This window comes from Mustela erminea, chromosome X (assembly GCF_009829155.1).
Source record: "Mustela erminea isolate mMusErm1 chromosome X, mMusErm1.Pri, whole genome shotgun sequence".
In the NCBI taxonomy this organism is placed as follows: Eukaryota; Metazoa; Chordata; class Mammalia; order Carnivora; family Mustelidae; genus Mustela; species Mustela erminea.
Genome location: NC_045635.1, coordinates 11627231 through 11644695, shown reverse-complemented (window position 1 = coordinate 11644695; position 17465 = coordinate 11627231). Strand labels below are relative to the sequence as shown.

Here is a 17465-nt window from a genome sequence, read left to right as displayed (position 1 = left end):
AGCAGAAGCTTAAGCCTGGTCCTAAGGTATGATTTTCCATCTAAACTTTGGTGCATCAGCCTTCAATAGAACATAGTAGAATTCCTCCTGAAGTTCTGCCCACCAAACAAATACTTCAGTACCACTGACAGAGGAAGAAGGTGGGGGCACCGAGCACAGTGTGAGAGGCTGAGCCCTGGACCCTGCAGCCCTGTCCTCCTGATGGCCCTCCGGCATCTCTTGGACTTGGAAGAGGGCAGGTCTCTCCCGAGTGTTTCCCCAGGGCACACGTCTCATGCCCCTCTTGAATATAGAAATGATGCAGGTAGAGACTGTCCATATGGTCAGATCTGGGCTTTCCAAATCAAAGAGAGACTTCCAATTTATCAAAATGCTAAAGACTGGCATCCATAATTAGGGATTCACTCCCCTGGGTTTAAATCTTTCTCATCTGTCAAAGTACTGTTATCTTTGGATAATTTGGGTGCAAGTATTTCTCAGTCATTTATGTCTTCGTTTGAATTATTCCATCAGAGGCTTTCCTGAGGGTAGATGTTGGGGAGGAAGGTGGGGGTCAGTGGGAGCTAGAAGGTGGTGAGAAGGCCATGGTGTGTGTGGGGGTGGGGCCTACAGCAGGTGTTCCCTAACGTGGCACGAAAGCCAAGGGCTACGCTGGGTTAGAGGTAAGACGAAGAGTCGAAACAGTGACATGTGCTTTATAAAACCTCTCAATGTACCTAGAGCCAATATCTCAGTGAGCACAGTCATAGAAAAACAGAACTGCAAAGATGTATAATCCCGATGGTCAAGTGAGTTGGCTACCGTTTGATAGCAGGTATCCGGGAGACACAGTCTGCCCTGCCAATCCCACGTCTCCTTAACGCCAACTTTAAATAAAGTCCCGGAGACTTATTTGTCCCTATTTGTAGAAGGACACAGTCTTAGATTTTGGAAAGGACCTTAAGCGCCCCTTAGGCCAACCTGTCTCAGTACCTTCACCAGTCTAGATCATGCCTCATGTCCAAGTATAATATGTACTAGTGTGCTCTTTTTCTCTTTCTAAAATGTCCTAATCTGGATGTTAAATGATAAGGTCGCCCTGGGAATGGGACTCTCTCAACATAAATGCAGTCACGTTCAAGTCTCAGTTGCGCTCCCTTGTTACCGTATCATAAACAACTTCATAGACGGGACTAATAAGTGCTAATAAGAGCCTTCGAACATCACCCTGGCCAGAGACCTCCAAGGCAGAAAAACTCAGCAGAAATGTCATATACTGCGTCTATGAAAACAAAGTCAAGTGAAGGGGACACGAGGTATATGATAAATCCAGCGAATATGTACAGGCAATTTAGAGAATCCAGACTGAGGAAAATCATTTCCCTTAATAACAGCCCAGCTCATTCTCACCCATCATCTGGATAAGTGGCCCAGAACCTCACATGAGTTTACCCAAGTAAATACAGGCCTCCTGAGCAAGTTTGAGGCGTATGTTCTCATTACTTTGGAGAAGAATGGAATAGAAACATCTATGTTCAGTTTAGAGGAGCACAGAGAACTTTCAAACTCACTCGTAGTCATCCAGGTTTTCCTCTCCTTCAGATGAACTTGACTCGGGGAACCCCCTTAAGAAGAGAGGGAAGGACATGAATGCCCAAAACCAAACCAAAACACAACCCAAAACCCCCCTGCCATCTAGGAGTGCAACATCGAATCCTACCCAGCTTTCACCCCGACAAATAAAATTCCCTCTTTGCACTTGGGAAGGTATCTGCCGAGTGAAGAGAGAACCACTCAAAAGTTGAGTTCATGCCCAGTTTATGAGGAAATGGCTCTTTGCTCCAGGAGGCCGCCGGGAACTTGGATGTACCTGACTCTTTGGGAAGAGTGGGCTCATGAAATAGACAAATGCCTTCAGAAGCAGCTGGAGTAGGAGGTTAAAAAAGTTGGGGTTTTGTATAGAGCAATTCTTAGAGGAGAGTTACTTGGCTTTGGGTAGTTTTCTTCCTGCTAGCGTGGCAGAAGAAGAAGAAGATGAGGAGAACTGTAACCCACGGACCATGGAGTCTGACTGACTGAAGGGTTCAGAGAGGCAAACTACATGAATTTTTTGGTTCGTCTTTACCTTAAACGTGAAGTCTGGTTGCAAAAATGATTGCAAATGTGGTTAGTTTTCCTGCAAATGGAAGCAAATCCTACACGTAAAGGAATGATCTGCCTTTGACTTACCATGACATCTTGGAGGCGCTGTGATTCGCAACCGTCCTTTCCCTTTGGTGGCCAGATGCAAAATCTTCGTTGCTGCGACAAAAGATACATGTTGTAAATTCACGTTTATTTATAGATGTCAAAAAAGAAAAATAGTTTTGTTAGATATCTTTGAGTTTCCTTGAACATTGGGACTGTCACCTTTCACTTGGGTTGGGAATTTAAGCCAATGAGTCCTTTTCACATTTTTGTCCCGCAGGGACCCCAATAACCAGAGATAGCTGGACAGTGCTTCCTAAGCAAAAGAGAGCTGTGACTAGAAAAGATCATCTAGACGGGGTTTGCCTTGATTTTCTTGTCGCTATGCAGGCATTCGGTCACTCAGATATTTTAACATGTTATTTTCCTCTTGGCTGTTATAATTGCAATGAAAAGTCTGAAAATGCTGTTTTGCTTGGAAGGTAGGACCTATTTCCTGCTCGCTTTCCTATCTCAGGCTGTTTCTCAAAACCACCCTTTGTAGCAACAAGCTTCCTTAACAAGGAAATGCTTCTCTAGTTCCATTTCCTCAACGCTGAGAAGGAGCCATTTCTGCCTTCCGAAGAGCCTTGCTCACTAGCATGGTTTTGGTTTTTTTGTTTTTGTTTTTGTTTTGTTTTTTACTTCATCCCTTCATAAGAAAACTCTTATTTTAAAAGGTGAAGCAATTTTCGCTTTTTATGTTGTTTTTAAGAACACACAGAGAATGTCCATCCATGGTGCATCTCTGAGGTTTATCTCTGAGGTTTTTTGTTTTGTTTTGTTTTACTTCATCTCTTCATAAGAAAACTCTTATTTTAAAAGGTGGAAGCAATTTTCGCTTTTATGTTGCTTTTAAGAACACACAGAGAATGTCCACCCATGGTGCATCTGTGAGGTTTATCCATATGATGGAACACTATACAGACACTCAAAATAATCGAGGAGCTTACACGACAGTGTGAGTGTCCCTAACACCTCTCAACTCAATTTTTAACATACTTAAAAATGACTAAGAGAGCAAAATGCAGGTTATGTGTAACCACCATCCAATATTTTTTCACATTAAAACTTAAATGTCACTTCATGTATTTAAATGGGGAAAAAATGCCCAAGATGTGAAGTGAAGAGAAAGAAATGTTACACACGGTAACATGTGCATAGAAAATAACCTAGGAGAAGGTACCCTGGATATTCTGCAATATTTGAATACTTTAATGGAAAAAATTAAAAAGCAGCTCAAGTGAGGGCAGTTGACAGAAAGTATTATCTACTTATGCAAGCTGAGACTCATGACGGCATTTATAAAATTCAATCCACAAGACCTTTAAGCCATCATCATCTTTCACTCACTGATGCAATGCTACTCAGGCTAAGAAGTGATTCATTGATTCTTTGCTCAGATGGCCAGGTTTCTCAAGTTCTAGGGAAAAATCCAAGGTTGGGACTGAATCTGGGGTGCAGAACCTAAGGGGGTGTCAGAAAAACTCAGTAACGTGTTGATGAAACTTTTTAAAGATAAAAACTAATGAAAAAAATCTGTGATGAAAAAAAATGTCAACCATTTCAATAAAGATAGGATCTAGCCATCCAGGCGTTGGTGGCTGTACAACCACACCCCCCACCCCGTGAATTAATAGTGCCGACTCCTTATTTGAATACTGATCAGTTTCACCACACATTTCCCTCAATGGATCCCTGGGGCTTCCAGTAGGGAGGGGGCCTTGCACAAAGCTGACATGACACCCGCTCTCCTAGGATCTGTGTCTTTCGATGGTCTCCTTCCACAAGAAGACTGGATTGCAGGCAAATAAATGGGACACGTCGCCTCAGGCGCGAGGTATAGATTAATACACTTGGACTCTTAGCTCCACTTTGAAATGAAAAGCACCGCAATTTGTTATGCCAAAAGCAACAGCAAGAATACACCTACATTCTCTCAAGTTCCGTGTGACCCTGTGTCTGTGTCACCGGTACAGTGAGGCATTTGCTTTGGGTGGATGATGAGGATGGAAAGAATAAAAAAAAAAAAATAAGGGCACGAGGGAGAAAACCAAGAAAGGAGATGCCTGGGAGCCAAGGGGTATTCTACATTATTGGGAAAGACAGACCCCGGTGCCCTGCAGGGAGGCTAATGACTGGGCGAGGGGATGTCAGACAGTGAAGAACGTGATGGGGAGGAAGGCTGAGGCAAGAGGGAAGGACAGTCACTTGACCCTTTTTCTATTGTCATCTTGCGATTCAATCCAATCTTTAGTGAACATCAAGTATGGAGCCTTCAAGGTAATTTTCAGTCTGGCCTTAGGTAGCAACTTTCGGCTTAAGGGTATGTGCTATGGTGAGTGCTGCGAAGTGTGTAAGCCTCACGATTCACAGACCTGTACCCCTGGGGCTAATAATACACTATATGTTAATAAAAATAATTGATTAAAAACAAGTGAGACGACTTACGTCAGGAAAAGTGAAAGGTGCCCATCCCGAGAAGGCAGCCAAAGCCTCGCTGGGAGGGTTACTTGTCATTTGTAAGCACAGGACAAAAGTAAGCCCACCCTGAACTACCTCATGTAAAGGGTATATTTTAAAGCTTCCAAGTTCTGGCATGTAGGGTTATTTGGAGGAGAGGAGGAGAGAAAGAGGAGGGAATAAAATGCGCAAGGATCGTTTAGATCATAGATCAGATCATAGATGGGAAGTCCATGGCTTTCGGTCCCAGCGGGGCACCTGCTCGGCCAGACTTCAGGCTCAAGCGCTGAGCCTTTTCGGAAAGGATGGCCCTTCTCAACTAAGGCCCGTGTGGACAGCTTTGAGGCTGACATCCAAGGCTGTGGGTAATTCTAGCCTACATGCTGGGGAGCCCAACTGGGAGCTGAAGTTTACCTTTTCAGTTTCCTTACTTTCCACCAGTCAGGGCAATCTTCTCTTGGAGTACCTTGCGTGTTGACAGTCAGCTGAGAGCCGTAGTTTTTCTTGGAGTCACTGTCATACTGGGCCATGGTGGTACTTGAGGATGGTTCATTCATTCTGAAAACAGGAACTGCTCGAGGAATCTTCAGCTTTGGAGGAGAAGAGATTTTCATATATCACAGTGAGACACAGATTCAGGCACTGGGAACTAACAAGCCAAGTACATTAGCTCTTCGGAAGGAAAGAAGGAAGGAAAAGGAAAGGAAAAGAATACAAGGGCAACAAGGGCAGTACTAAGTATAGGCAAACATCTGGAGCAACTGGAGCTCTCATACTGGGCTGGTTGCAGTACGGAGCGCATAAACACATTGAAAAGTGGTTTGCAGAATCTACTGAGGTCAACCGTGCACATACCCTACAATCCAGAAAGTCTATACGCACGTCCAGCAGTGAAATCAAATGACACATATAAGAATGTTCATAGCACAATTATTTCCATTCGATAAAAACCGGAAATGACCTAAATGTCCATTTAAAGGGGAAGATAATAAACTTATTTGATATTAAACATAAGGTGCTACCCTTCTGGTCCTGAAGATAGAGGAGGGGGCCAGAAATCAAAGAACATAGTTGGCCCCTAGAAGCTGGAAAAGCCAAGGCAATGGATTTTTTTCCCCTCTAAAGCCTCCAGAAGGAATGCAGCTCTATGGACCCATTTTATGTTAGACTTTTGACCTTCAGAATTTCAAGAAAATAAATTTGTGATGCTTTAAGTCACTCAATTTTGGTGATTTGTTACAGTAGCAATAAAATGAACATAGGGGTATATTCACACAGGGGAATCCTCTACAGCAGTGAGAGTAAACTACAACCACACGCTAAAGTGTCAGTCAGTCTCACAGAAAGACAGATAACACACGACGATGATGTGCTTTATGATCCCATTTACGTAAAGGTCAAAACCAAGCCCGTGAGCTATGATGTTGTAAGTCAGGCTAGTGAGTACTCTCAGTGGGATGTAGTGAAAGGAACACGATGGTACCCCGGGGTTCTGCGATGTTCTGTTCTTTGATTTGAGTGAGAGTTATACAGATGTGTTCGGCTTGTGAAAAGTTGTCAAGCTGAACACTTCGGGCGCGTATACTTGTCCAAGTGCATGTTATATCTCAATTAAAAATTCATGTAAAAAGATGTAAGGTCTGCATTTAATTTTTCATACTCATATTTTTACTTCTTTGCAGGGATCGACATCCCAGTGCTGGACACTATTTATGAGCTATGTGGTTCCATCCAGAGATAAATGCTCCAGAAAGTTCCCTAAACGGAAATCTGAACAGAAGGGCTAGAAAGTGGATTTTTAATTTCCTCCACTCTGCAAAGTAAGTCCTCTACAGAATGTTCTGGTAAAAACAAAGGTAAACACATTTTTCATGATACTCTCGCTGATCCTTGATCCCTTAGGGCAGCTTACAATCAAAACAGACTTACAAATCCTTGGCTGCTGATTTGCCTGACTGATAATTTTCAGCACATTTCCCAAAGAATTCCTTGTCAGAGATTAGATGCAATAGTTTCTGGCTCCTAAATTATCCTCTGCTCTTAGATTTGTTGAAAACAAATTTTACTGAATTATGATTTGCATACCATGAAAATTACCCTTCATCAGTGTAGAATTCAGAGACTTTTGGTAAAATTGTCCAGATGGACAAACCATCACCACAATCCAGACGGAGCACATTGCCATCACTCGTGTAAGGCCCTTGTGACTGTGAATAGTCACCTGTTCCCAACCTGGCCCTGGGCAACCTCTAGTCAACCCTTTGTTTCTCTAAATTTGCTTTTTCTGGTATATATCTGCTCTTAGGTGTTTTATAAAGCCATAATTTTCCAGCTTCAGGACTGGAGCATGGAGCCAAACCAAAATAACAATGTTGCTGATAACAAAACCCTCAAACCTGAACAACTATATTAGTTTCCTTGGGCTGCCATAACAAGCCAGTACACATTCAGTGGATTGAAACAACAGAGATTTGTTCTCTCGCTGTTCCGGAAGCCCCAGGTCCAAAATCAGGGCTTCACTATGACTGTGCTCCCTGTGAAAGCTCTGTGGGAAAATATTCGTTAGCCACTTCCAACTTCCGGTGGTTCTAGCATTCTTTGACTTGTGGCAGCATAATTCGTATCTCCTGCATAGGTGTTTATTTATTTATGCATTTAAATTTTAGGTTTAGTTAACATACAGTACAATATTGGCTTCGGGAGAAGAATTCAGTGATCCATCAGTGACATACAACACCCAGGGCTCATCACAAGAAGGTGCTCTCCTTGGTACTCATCACCCATCTAGCCCATCCCCTTGCCCACCTCCCTTCATCAACCCCTTAGTTCTTTATCATTAAGAGTCTCTTACGGCCTGTTTCCCTCTCTCTCTTCCCCCTATCCTTGCCATAGGTTCATCTGTTTTCTTTCTTAAATTCCACATGAGCGAGATCATATGGTATTTGTCTTTCTCTGACTTATTTTCCTTAGTTTTATACTCTTCAGCTCCATCCACATTACCGTGAATGGCAAAATTTCATTCTTTTTGTTGGCTGAATAATATTCCATTGTATAGATATACCACTTCTTCTTTATCCATTCATCAGTGAGGGACATTTTGGCTCTCTCCATAGTTTGGATATTGTTGGTAATGCTGTTACAAACGTCGGGGTGCATGTATCCCTTTGAATCAGTATTTTTGTATCCTTTGGGTAAATACCTAGTAGTGCAATTGCTGGGTCACAGGGTAGTACTGTTTTCAACTTTCTGGGGAACCTCCATCCTATTTTCCAGAGGAGCTGCACCAGCTTGCATTCCCCCTAACAGTGAAGGAGGGTTACTCTTCCTCTGCATCTTTGCCAACCCTTGTTGTTTCTTGTGTTGTTAAATTTAGCCATTCTGACAGGTATGAGGTGATATCTAATGGTGGTTTTGACTTGTGTTTCCCTGATGACGAGTGATGTTGAACATCTTTTCATGTGTCTGTTGGCCATCTGGATGTCTTCTTTGAAAAAGTGTCTATTCATGTCATCTGCCCATTTCTTAACTGGATTATTTGTTTTCTGATCCGCCTAGGTCTTTAAATGGCCTTCTTCTCTGTGTATCTCCCTGTGTCCTCTACTCTTCTTATAAGGATACATCCTTAGCAAGTATGATCTCACCTTAGTCCTTAATTAATTACATCTGCAGAAACTTGTTTCCAAATAAGGTCACATTCTGAGGTTCTGGGTGAACATGAAATTTAGGAGATACAATTTAACCTCCTCTAATGGATTTCCTTTTGTCCTTCATGTTGGTTCATAAAGATTATGTGGCTTTTACTTAGAAAGAGAGGGGTGTGTGTGTGTGTGTGTGTGTGTGTGTGTGTGTGATTGTGTGCAGCTGAAAATAAGTACCCAAGACACCATAGAGCGAATGGATGGGTAGAGACACTCCTTTACTTCTGGGAGAGCTTCTAGAGCATCACCGGGAGGCCATTTTATGTGTCCCCTGGCATTTGAGGAGGCTGACATCTGCCTCGGAAGCCTAAAAGTAGGAGGCTATGGCTACACACCTGAAAGCAGAACAAAAACAGAGCAGCAGCCTGTATTGCAAGAGTGAGTCACATACAGTTGTACCAACCAGAGCAGTCAGTTTTGTCTGTTGTACTGTAGGCCAACTCCACCCTTGGGAGAGGGTTCTGGGAGCCATCTTGAAAGGAACTCTATCCAAGATGGGTGAACTGACCCAGCAGAAATGTAAAGACTAGAAACTCAAGAGCTAAGGGTCAAGACAACCACTCCACCATAAAACTCCATTTGGATCTGCACTCTCATGGGGAACCCACAAAGTTTCCCATAAGCTAGAGTCAGCATTAGACAACTGTCTCACCCAGAAGCCACCCCTGCCAAAATCATGACGTAATCTGCCACAAATGACTGTTCATTAAACCCCCTCCTCCTGGGCCCCAACCATGAAAGAATCAGAAATCTCAGCTTCTCCATGGCTCTCTCCCCAAAGCAGGCAGCCAGCTAGCTGATGCACACCTGAACTATGTGAAGGGGAGAAGCTGTAACTTGGGATGACGTTTGGAGGTATATGTTTATAACATTGGATAGGACAATGTAGAGGTTCTTCTCGTGACTACTAGTAATTGGGACATTTTGTTTCATCTAAGAGCAGCTGGAAAACTATGGAATCTCCCTAAGATTCCATTCAGGGACAGAGAAGAAAGCCCACCACGTGGCTTTTGAAGGGAAAGAATTAGGTTATTTTCTGCTTGTGTCCTATGAAGTCCCATCCTTCTTCAGGATACCTGCATGAGGCAGTCGTGACCATGCAGCTGCTGGGGGAGGAGTGACAGCTAACTACACCTGCCTGTCCTGTGTGATGCCATCATAAGGACGTCTCCTACACGCACCCATTTTTTGGTGACTATTTATGTGCTTACAGGTTAGAAAAGGCCCAGTTATTAAGTACAACAATATAAAATGGTAAAAGGATTCACTATTTGGGCTTGGCATTCAATGCTGCCATTGCTATCTATGATAGCTCACCTCTGTCCTCTCTTTGCTCAGCAGTCCCAGTGCAGGCCATATTTTCTAGTCTCGAATCTGGCAACTCATGGTTTATTTAATATGTCCTGGCTATGCAAAAATTTTTTAATATTAACTTACCACTCTGTCTGGGAAGATGGGAACTCTGTGTTTCTCTTCATGGGCTGTAACGTGTAGATCAGCATCTGAAAAGCAAAACCAAATAATATCAGGAGGAACTTTCAAACAAAACAAAGCAGATGTTAGGAATCAAAAGGATGAACTAGCTTATGTGATCAATGCTTCAGATGACTTGAATTTAGACACAGCACTTGGAGTGATTTTGTTGTTTTCCTGCGTAACACCCAACTCAAACACCACTGCTCCCCTCTTGGTTATCAATATCCTCCCCAAATGGATAAAAACATTCAAGTTTCTCTAAATCCTGTAAACTATTAATTTATACCACATTTCCACCTTGTGTTTGAAATGCAGGTATCTAATCTCTTTGGGTAGTACCTATGACGCCAGGTGTCAAGAATCCATCTCTGATTCCTCTTTGATTGACTCATACGAGATGCTTATAAGTACTTGATTTATTTTTTTAAAGATTTTATTTATTTATTTGAGAGAGAGAGAGGGAGAGTGCACAAGAAGTGGGGTGGGGGGGTGGTCAGAGAGAGAAGCAGACTCCTTGATGAGCAGAGAGTCCAACCCGGGGCTGGATCCCAGGACTCCAGGATCATGACCTGAGCCTAAGGCAGATGCTTAACCGACTGAGCCACCCAGGTATCCCCAGGTAGCTGATTTATAAGTGAAAAAACCTGTCTCCGACTTTTTTCCATTTCTTTTTCATTTAATTTTTAATTTTTTATTAACATATAATGTGTTATTAGCCCCAGGGGTACAGGTCTGTGAATCGCCAGGTTTACACACTTCACAGCAATCACCATAGCACGTACCTTCCCCAATGTCCATAACCCAACCACCCTCTCTTTTTTTCCATTTCTTTTGACAATTGCTGGTTTCTGCCCAGGCTATGGGTGTAAAGCCATTAGATGCCTTACAAATAGAGCGGCCATATAATTTACTAACCACTCCGGAACATTTCTTTACAGGGATAGGTAAGTTTTTAATAATTATGCCAGGTCACCAGCTGCAGAATGAGACTGCTCCCAACGAACTGGGGGATATGGTAAATTTACTTGTAGGCCACGCACATACCCTGGAAAAGGAATGGTCCAGGACATTTTGGAGACAGAAGGAAGCAAGAGCTTAAAACTATTTCCTTCCTAGTAACTGTACCCTTGGGCCACTCTGTAACCTAGCAGAGGAGTACGTTATACTCGGCTAGCTAAACGGTACGATAGCTGCTCATGGACCCACGGCAGCTCCAAATTCTGTAGTTTTCCTCAGAGGCTGGCAAAGAGCCTGTTGCACCCAGAACATATGGCAGACGCCATCCAGATCGAGCCTAGGATGAAAGTGCCAAGGGAGTGTTCTCTATGGCCTTTCCTCCTGCTTCTTCCCAGGGAGTTAGGGTCAGAGCTAGAATCTGGCCTGCTGGGTAATGGTACCAGATCACTGACAGAATAATTGGGAGAAAGAATTAATGCTGTAAGGAAACATTATTCCTCAGCCCCTTAAGTGGAGGGAGGAATCCATATACAATAATTTCTGTATAGTTCATCAAATTACAATAATTCCTAAATATAAAGGGCAATGTGATATTATTTAAGATCAATAAATATTTGTTGTGTAGTCTAATTAAGATAGAAAACACCATGAACATTTATTCATTGATTTTTGTTGTCAAATTACTAGTAATACCATTAATGAGACTGTCAGGTATCAATACTATACTGGAGTAAATGTGAATAACAGCTCATGACCTCGTGTCTTTTATAATTCATAAAGAGGTATCATACCGCTGACCTTATTCAGTTCATTAAAGGTGTGATCCCAGCATAGTTTGCTCAAGCTGGTAAAACTGTTACCAGAATAACTTCTCCTTTTTAATTTATTCACAACTTATGGTTGTTACACAGTGACAAACTTCTAAAATTTATAAGACTGCCTCATGGGGCACCTGGGTGGCTCAGTCAGTTAAGTGTCTGACTCCTAGTTTCAGCTCAGGTCCTGATCACAGGGTTTCAGGATCGTGGGATCGAGCCCCATCTTAAGCTCCATGTTCAGTGTGGAGTCTGCTTGTCCTTTTCCCTCTCCTGACGTTTAAATAAGCATCTTAAAGAACAGAAGATGATTTCTGCTGGGAATTCCTTGGGGAGGGACATGACCCAAGAGAATGAAGTAATAGGGAGCCCTCTTTTTACTCAATAAAAGCATGAACTATATAAAGCTTATATAATAAACAATATTTAAATAATAAAATAAATAAAATCTTTTTTAAAATCTTAAAAAAGAAAAAAAGACCATCTCATGTAAATATCCTAGAGATGAGATGGGACCCTATAGTGCATAAGCAGAAAACAACCTAATTTCTTCCCTCCCTTAGCCCTTCAAAGCCACTTGGTGGGCCTTCCTTTCTGTCCCCAGATAAAATCTCAGGCAGACTTTCTTAGGAATATAACTCTGGGTAGAATCTGATTGCCCTTAAAGCAGATCCTTCACTACCTTCTGTGGTGTTATTATGAAATCAGTAAACATGCCCAGAATGGTCAGTCCTTTAAAGATGTCTTTTAAAACTTGATCGTCCATCAGTTTGGTATTTATAATGATTCAAAGTGTCACTTTAAGTTTTATCCCTTGATGTATTATTAAAAAGAAAATTGGTTTTTTTTTAGTTTATTATTTTAGGCTATGAACCATGGTGATATGTTCACCATATTCTACCCACTGGGAGTTTATCTTAAACCAGAAAGAATTATGGGAGGGAATAAATAGCTCCTTGCTCGGTTCATGATTCCAATTAAAAAAAATTTCTCATGAAATGAAAGAACAGCAAATGTTAATATTGTTATCATTTCAATGAACATGACTCAGTTGACCCTAGAATAGACTTCATCTGCCCAATAGCATTTTTTGAGGCTGGGTTTACATGATGTCAACCAATGTGGCACATCTTGTTTTCCCAAGCTGGTGAGCTATTCTGGAATTTGGCAGGTTTGCCTCATGGGGCCCCATCCTCCCAGGGTCCCACCCATTGCGGGGTGGGGGGGCACCTTACATGCTTCCCAGAGGGTACATCCTGGGGCTGCTTTGCAACTCTGTTGGCAGCACAGGAACTTTCCGTCCACGAAGAACCCACTATGGTACTTGATCAGCAAGTGAGGGTTGCCCCTTATCTCTGGGGAACAGGCAGGAAGAAAATACAGCATGAGCAAATGTTGGCCCAAGAGAAGAAACACATTCAGTAAGCGCTGTTATCACAGAACAATGAAAACCTTATTTTGCCAGCAACCAGGGTAAGAGCAAAGGGCTCCCCAAGGATATAAGTCTTTCACTCCAAAGTTCATAAGCCAAAAATTTGCTTAAAAATCTACCCAGGTATAGAGTGAGAACAACACATGAGAATTTCTATCAGTCTTACAAAAAAAAAAAAAGACAACACTAGAAAGTGTATATGCAGATTAACTTGGCGGTCTAGGGTTTTAGAAATACATCTATAAAGGAAACAAGTGGGTTAGGGCACATGGGGTTCAAGGGGCTGAAGGATAGGCCTAGGTCTCAGCAAGAAGAGAAGGTTCTAATGAACATGTGCTTTCCTCAGCTCCTCATTTTGAAATATTTTAAAGGCACAGATGAGTTTCAAGGATAGTACAATGAATGTCTGTTACCCTTCACCCAGACTCACCAATTTTTAACTATTTACCATATTTGCTTTTCTTTCTCTCTGTTCATACATACTATTACTATTAAAATTTTGAAATTATTACTACATTTTGTTAACTATTTGAAAGTAAGTTGCGGATATCATGACCTAAATAACATCACTGATAAATATATCAGCATTTAACTTTTGTTAGTAGGGACAATCTGTTACATAACCATGATACAGTTATCAAATTCAGGAACTTTGACACTGATACAACACTACTGTTGAGTATTTTATAGTCAAAATTTTCCCAACTGTGCCAGTAATATACCCTTGATAAGCATTCACTGTTTCTGATTGGGGATCCAATCCAGAATCACAGTGGTTTCTCTTGATCTGGAACTGTCTGGAAACAATAGTTTCCCTTGATCTGGAACTGTCCCTCATCTCTGCTTTGTCTCTTGTGACTTTGACTTGTTTACACTAAGGAATGGATTGTTTGTGTGGCTACTTTTCTAGGAATAGGTGCATATTTTAAAAAATAATGAGAACAGGGCAAGTTTAATCTAAAGAAATGAAATTCTTTTTTTTTTTCAAATATGCTGTTATTTTTTAAGGATTTATTCAGGCACTATAGAGAGGCAGGGCATGGGTGGGGCAGAGGGAGAGGGAGAGAGAATCACAAGCAGACTCTGCCAAGTACGAAGCCTGATATAGAGCTCGATCCCATGACTCTGAGACCATGACCTGAGCCAAAACCAAGAGTTAGACACTCAACCAACTGTGCTACCCAGGTGTCCCCAAAGAAATGAAGTTCTAATACTGGAGTAGAATACTGTTTCTACACCAAATGAGTGTCTCTCAAAACATAGCGGAGAAACCTACAAGATCTTAGTAGAGAACAGTTCAAGGAGAGTCTCTAGGGCTGATTCTATGTGTGACTTCAATTCTTTAACTCTTGATTTTATATTCATTTTTTTTAAGATTTTATTTATTTATTTGACAGAAATCACAAGTAGACGGAGAGGCAGGCAGAGAGCGAGAGAGGGAAGCAGGCTCCCTGCTGAGCAGAGAGCCCGATGCGGGACTCGATCCCAGGACCCTGAGATCATGACCTGAGCCGAAGGTAGCGGCTTAACCCACTGAGCCACCCAGGCACCCGATTTTATATTCATTTTAAGCCTTCCTTATTTTAATCCCAGGAGAGTTCTGTTCCTCCTTTTCAACCCCGATTCAAGGAAGTGTTTGGAGATACTAAGTGCTTTACTGGGTCATCGGATCATTTCCAAACCATAATGTATGTAAAGCAGCCAGCTCTGTGTTTGGCTCAGAGCACATGTTCAACGAACAGAGGGCTTTCAGTGTTATCATTCCCTTAGGTTAGCTCAGCTCAGCCTAGCTGAAAGCACTGGTATTTTTTTTTAAAGATTTTTATTTTATTTATTTGACAGAGAGATCACAAGTAAGCAGAGAGGCAGGCAGAGAGAGAGGAGGAAGCAGGCTCCCTGCTGAACAGAGAGCCCGAGGTGGGGCTCAATCCCAGGACCCCGAGATCATGACCTGAGCTGAAGGCAGCGGCTTAACCCACTAACCCACCCAGGCCCCCCAAAAGCACTGGTATTAAAAAAAAAAACTTGACTAAATATAAATGGGAACTAAAGGGAAATTATTGCAGAAGTCCCCAAAAGCCAAAGGAGTTAAAATTATAAAATGCTAGTTTCTGACTCAGAACTGGTGGTCATTGACCACCATTGACCATTGACCAAATGGTCATTGCGATTCCTTGGGCACAAGACTTGCCTTCCAGCTCTCCAAGCTCCTGCTTCCCACATGCCAGGATTCCTGTTATTTCCTACTACATCGATTTTGTTTCCTGGATAACTATTTCTTTTCCAATCAAGTCCAGAAGTCCACATGGCGACACTCCAGCCATTTAATCATGATAATAAGAGGACCTGAGGTGTGGAGAGGTGGTCTAACTTGCTCAAGTTCATAAACCTCTAGTAAGCAGCATATCTGAGACTCAGCCCCAAGATTCTTCTATTATAATCCAATGACCAGATGCCAGCTTTCCTGTAGCATCCCCTTCGGTTTTCATCTTTGGAAAGAAGGACACGCTTTTTCCGCATCTGCTCAGCTGAATTCAGAACCGCGGTGGCTGACATGCCCCAGTCCCCACTCAGTCAGCCCAAACCTCCTGGGTCTAGGTCACCTTCTGCAAAATGCCATGTCTCCGATGCCACCTGAGTTCATAATGCCCAAGCTAACTAGCAGACAAAAAGACTACCCAGGGGAGAGGATTTCTGTGACAAAACTTCTTTGTTTTCCTGGGGAGGCGGGTTGGTTGGCCGGACGCACGGCTGCTGCCATCTTCTTCTCTTGTTTCCTTCAAGCCCGCCTCACCCACCTCCTCTCCGACTCTGGGCCCGCAGAAAGGCTGGAAAACCAGATACTGTCTTCCAAGCCCCCTTACATATGGAGATGGCCACGAGACACAGATCTGGCCAGTAAACACCTCCAGGAATTTGCAGGGGACGCTTCTGGAAAAGCTCAGAGCCTTCCCAAGAGCCTCTGAGGGTAGCAGAGCAGAAAGCTAGCGGGAGCCTGGGTCCCTACTGACTTGCCTGAGCTGCTGCCCCAGCCCGGGACCGTGTACCTCCGGTCTTGTGAACGGTGTGAGAGGAATGGACGTGCCTTTGTTCCAACAGCTGCTTGGTGTCTTTTTACCTGCGTCCCCAAGCATTGTTAGTGGATACACATGGCTTGCCCTGCATGCAGCAGCCCTCGTGATAAGGTCTTTCTGAAGTCTTACCAGGAGCTAAGACATTCCCTTTGGCTTCTCTCTCTCCGCTCTCCCTTATGCTCTATTGGCCTTTACCTGAGCTCTCCAGGGCCGCCCAAGCCAGCTTGCCGCATGTGGTTGCAGAAGGACCCTGAGGTCTGCCTCACAGCGGCACACTGGGCGGGTGGACGCTGCAACCATTCCCGGGAAGTCCCCCCAGAGCAGCATCTTAGGGCTCATCTAGGAGGGCCCACTCTAGCCATCGGGACTCACGTTTGTGTGTTGGACCCTTCAGTATATATGTGAGTTTTATTCATTTGTGGCTCATGATCCCTCGAGGAAAAAAGCGACATGACCTCCCATTTCATAGGGTTGGGAACCTGAGATCCAGAGACTCGAGATGGTTTCTTTAGCGGTCACAGCAAAGCAGGGCGTGGAGGATGTGTCTGTCGCTAAGACGGATGCCCTTCTCAGTTCAGCAAGCTGGGAGCAGGGAGAGGGAGGCTTCTGGACCTCCCTGGACCACTGGACTATCCTACAGGAGAGATTGCTAAACCTTTTCAAGCAGAGGGAAAACGAAGCCCTATGTGTGAAGAAAAACTGAGAAAAAACCCTAACCTGAGACTCAAAACAAAACCTCACCTGGTCTCGGGGCTCGATATCTGAAATTCCACCAGTAGAGTCACGCATTCGGGTTCTATGCTGTCCTCACACTATCACCTGCCTGCCAAACTAGAATATCACCCGGAGCAGCGCCTGGCTGGCTCAGTGGGTTAAGCCTCTGCCTTCAGCTCAGGTCCTGATTCCAGGGTCCTGGGATCGAGCCCCACATCAGGCTTTGTGCTCAGCAGGGAACCTGCTTCCTTCTCTCTCTCTGCCTGCCTCTCTGCCTACTTGTAATCTCTGTCTGTCAAATAAATAAAATCTTTTTTTTTTTTAAAGAATATCACTGGGAGAAACATCATAGCGCCAAATAGCCAACAACGTTCTCTCTTCTACCACAGCCTGTCACCAAAGCAGCCTGAGAATCCCTGAGCAAAAGCTCCATTAAATCCCCTAGTTCTGGGGCACCTGGGTGGCTCAGCCATTAAGCATCTGCCTTCGGCTCAGGTCATGAACCCAGGGTCCTGGGATGGAGCCCCGTGTGGGCTCCTTGCTCAGCAGGAAGCCTGCTTCTCCCTCTCGCACTCCTCCATTTGTGTTTGCTCTCTCGCCGTCTCTCTTCCTTTCTGTCAAATAAGTAAAT

At 43.4% G+C, this 17465-nt stretch overlaps 1 protein-coding gene and 1 long non-coding RNA gene across 3 annotated transcripts in view; one reads left to right on the top strand and one right to left on the bottom strand.

The window, feature by feature from the left end:
- The window catches only part of BMX (BMX non-receptor tyrosine kinase), a 49685-nt gene that overhangs the window by 23336 nt on the left and 8884 nt on the right, over nt 1-17465 (bottom strand). For both annotated transcript variants that reach the window (XM_032331215.1, XM_032331216.1), the window contains exons 5-9: nt 12850-12969; nt 9804-9868; nt 5083-5258; nt 2209-2280; nt 1551-1604 (exon numbers count right to left, since the gene is read on the bottom strand). In XM_032331215.1, coding sequence (XP_032187106.1) covers nt 1551-1604; nt 2209-2280; nt 5083-5258; nt 9804-9868; nt 12850-12969 — 487 coding nt within the window. The remainder of the gene's footprint in view (nt 1-1550; nt 1605-2208; nt 2281-5082; nt 5259-9803; nt 9869-12849; nt 12970-17465) is intronic.
- On the top strand, nt 7606-16387 carry LOC116583195. Its single transcript, XR_004282645.1, has 3 exons — nt 7606-7717; nt 8482-8489; nt 16376-16387. It is a non-coding gene; the product is annotated as an uncharacterized LOC116583195 (long non-coding RNA).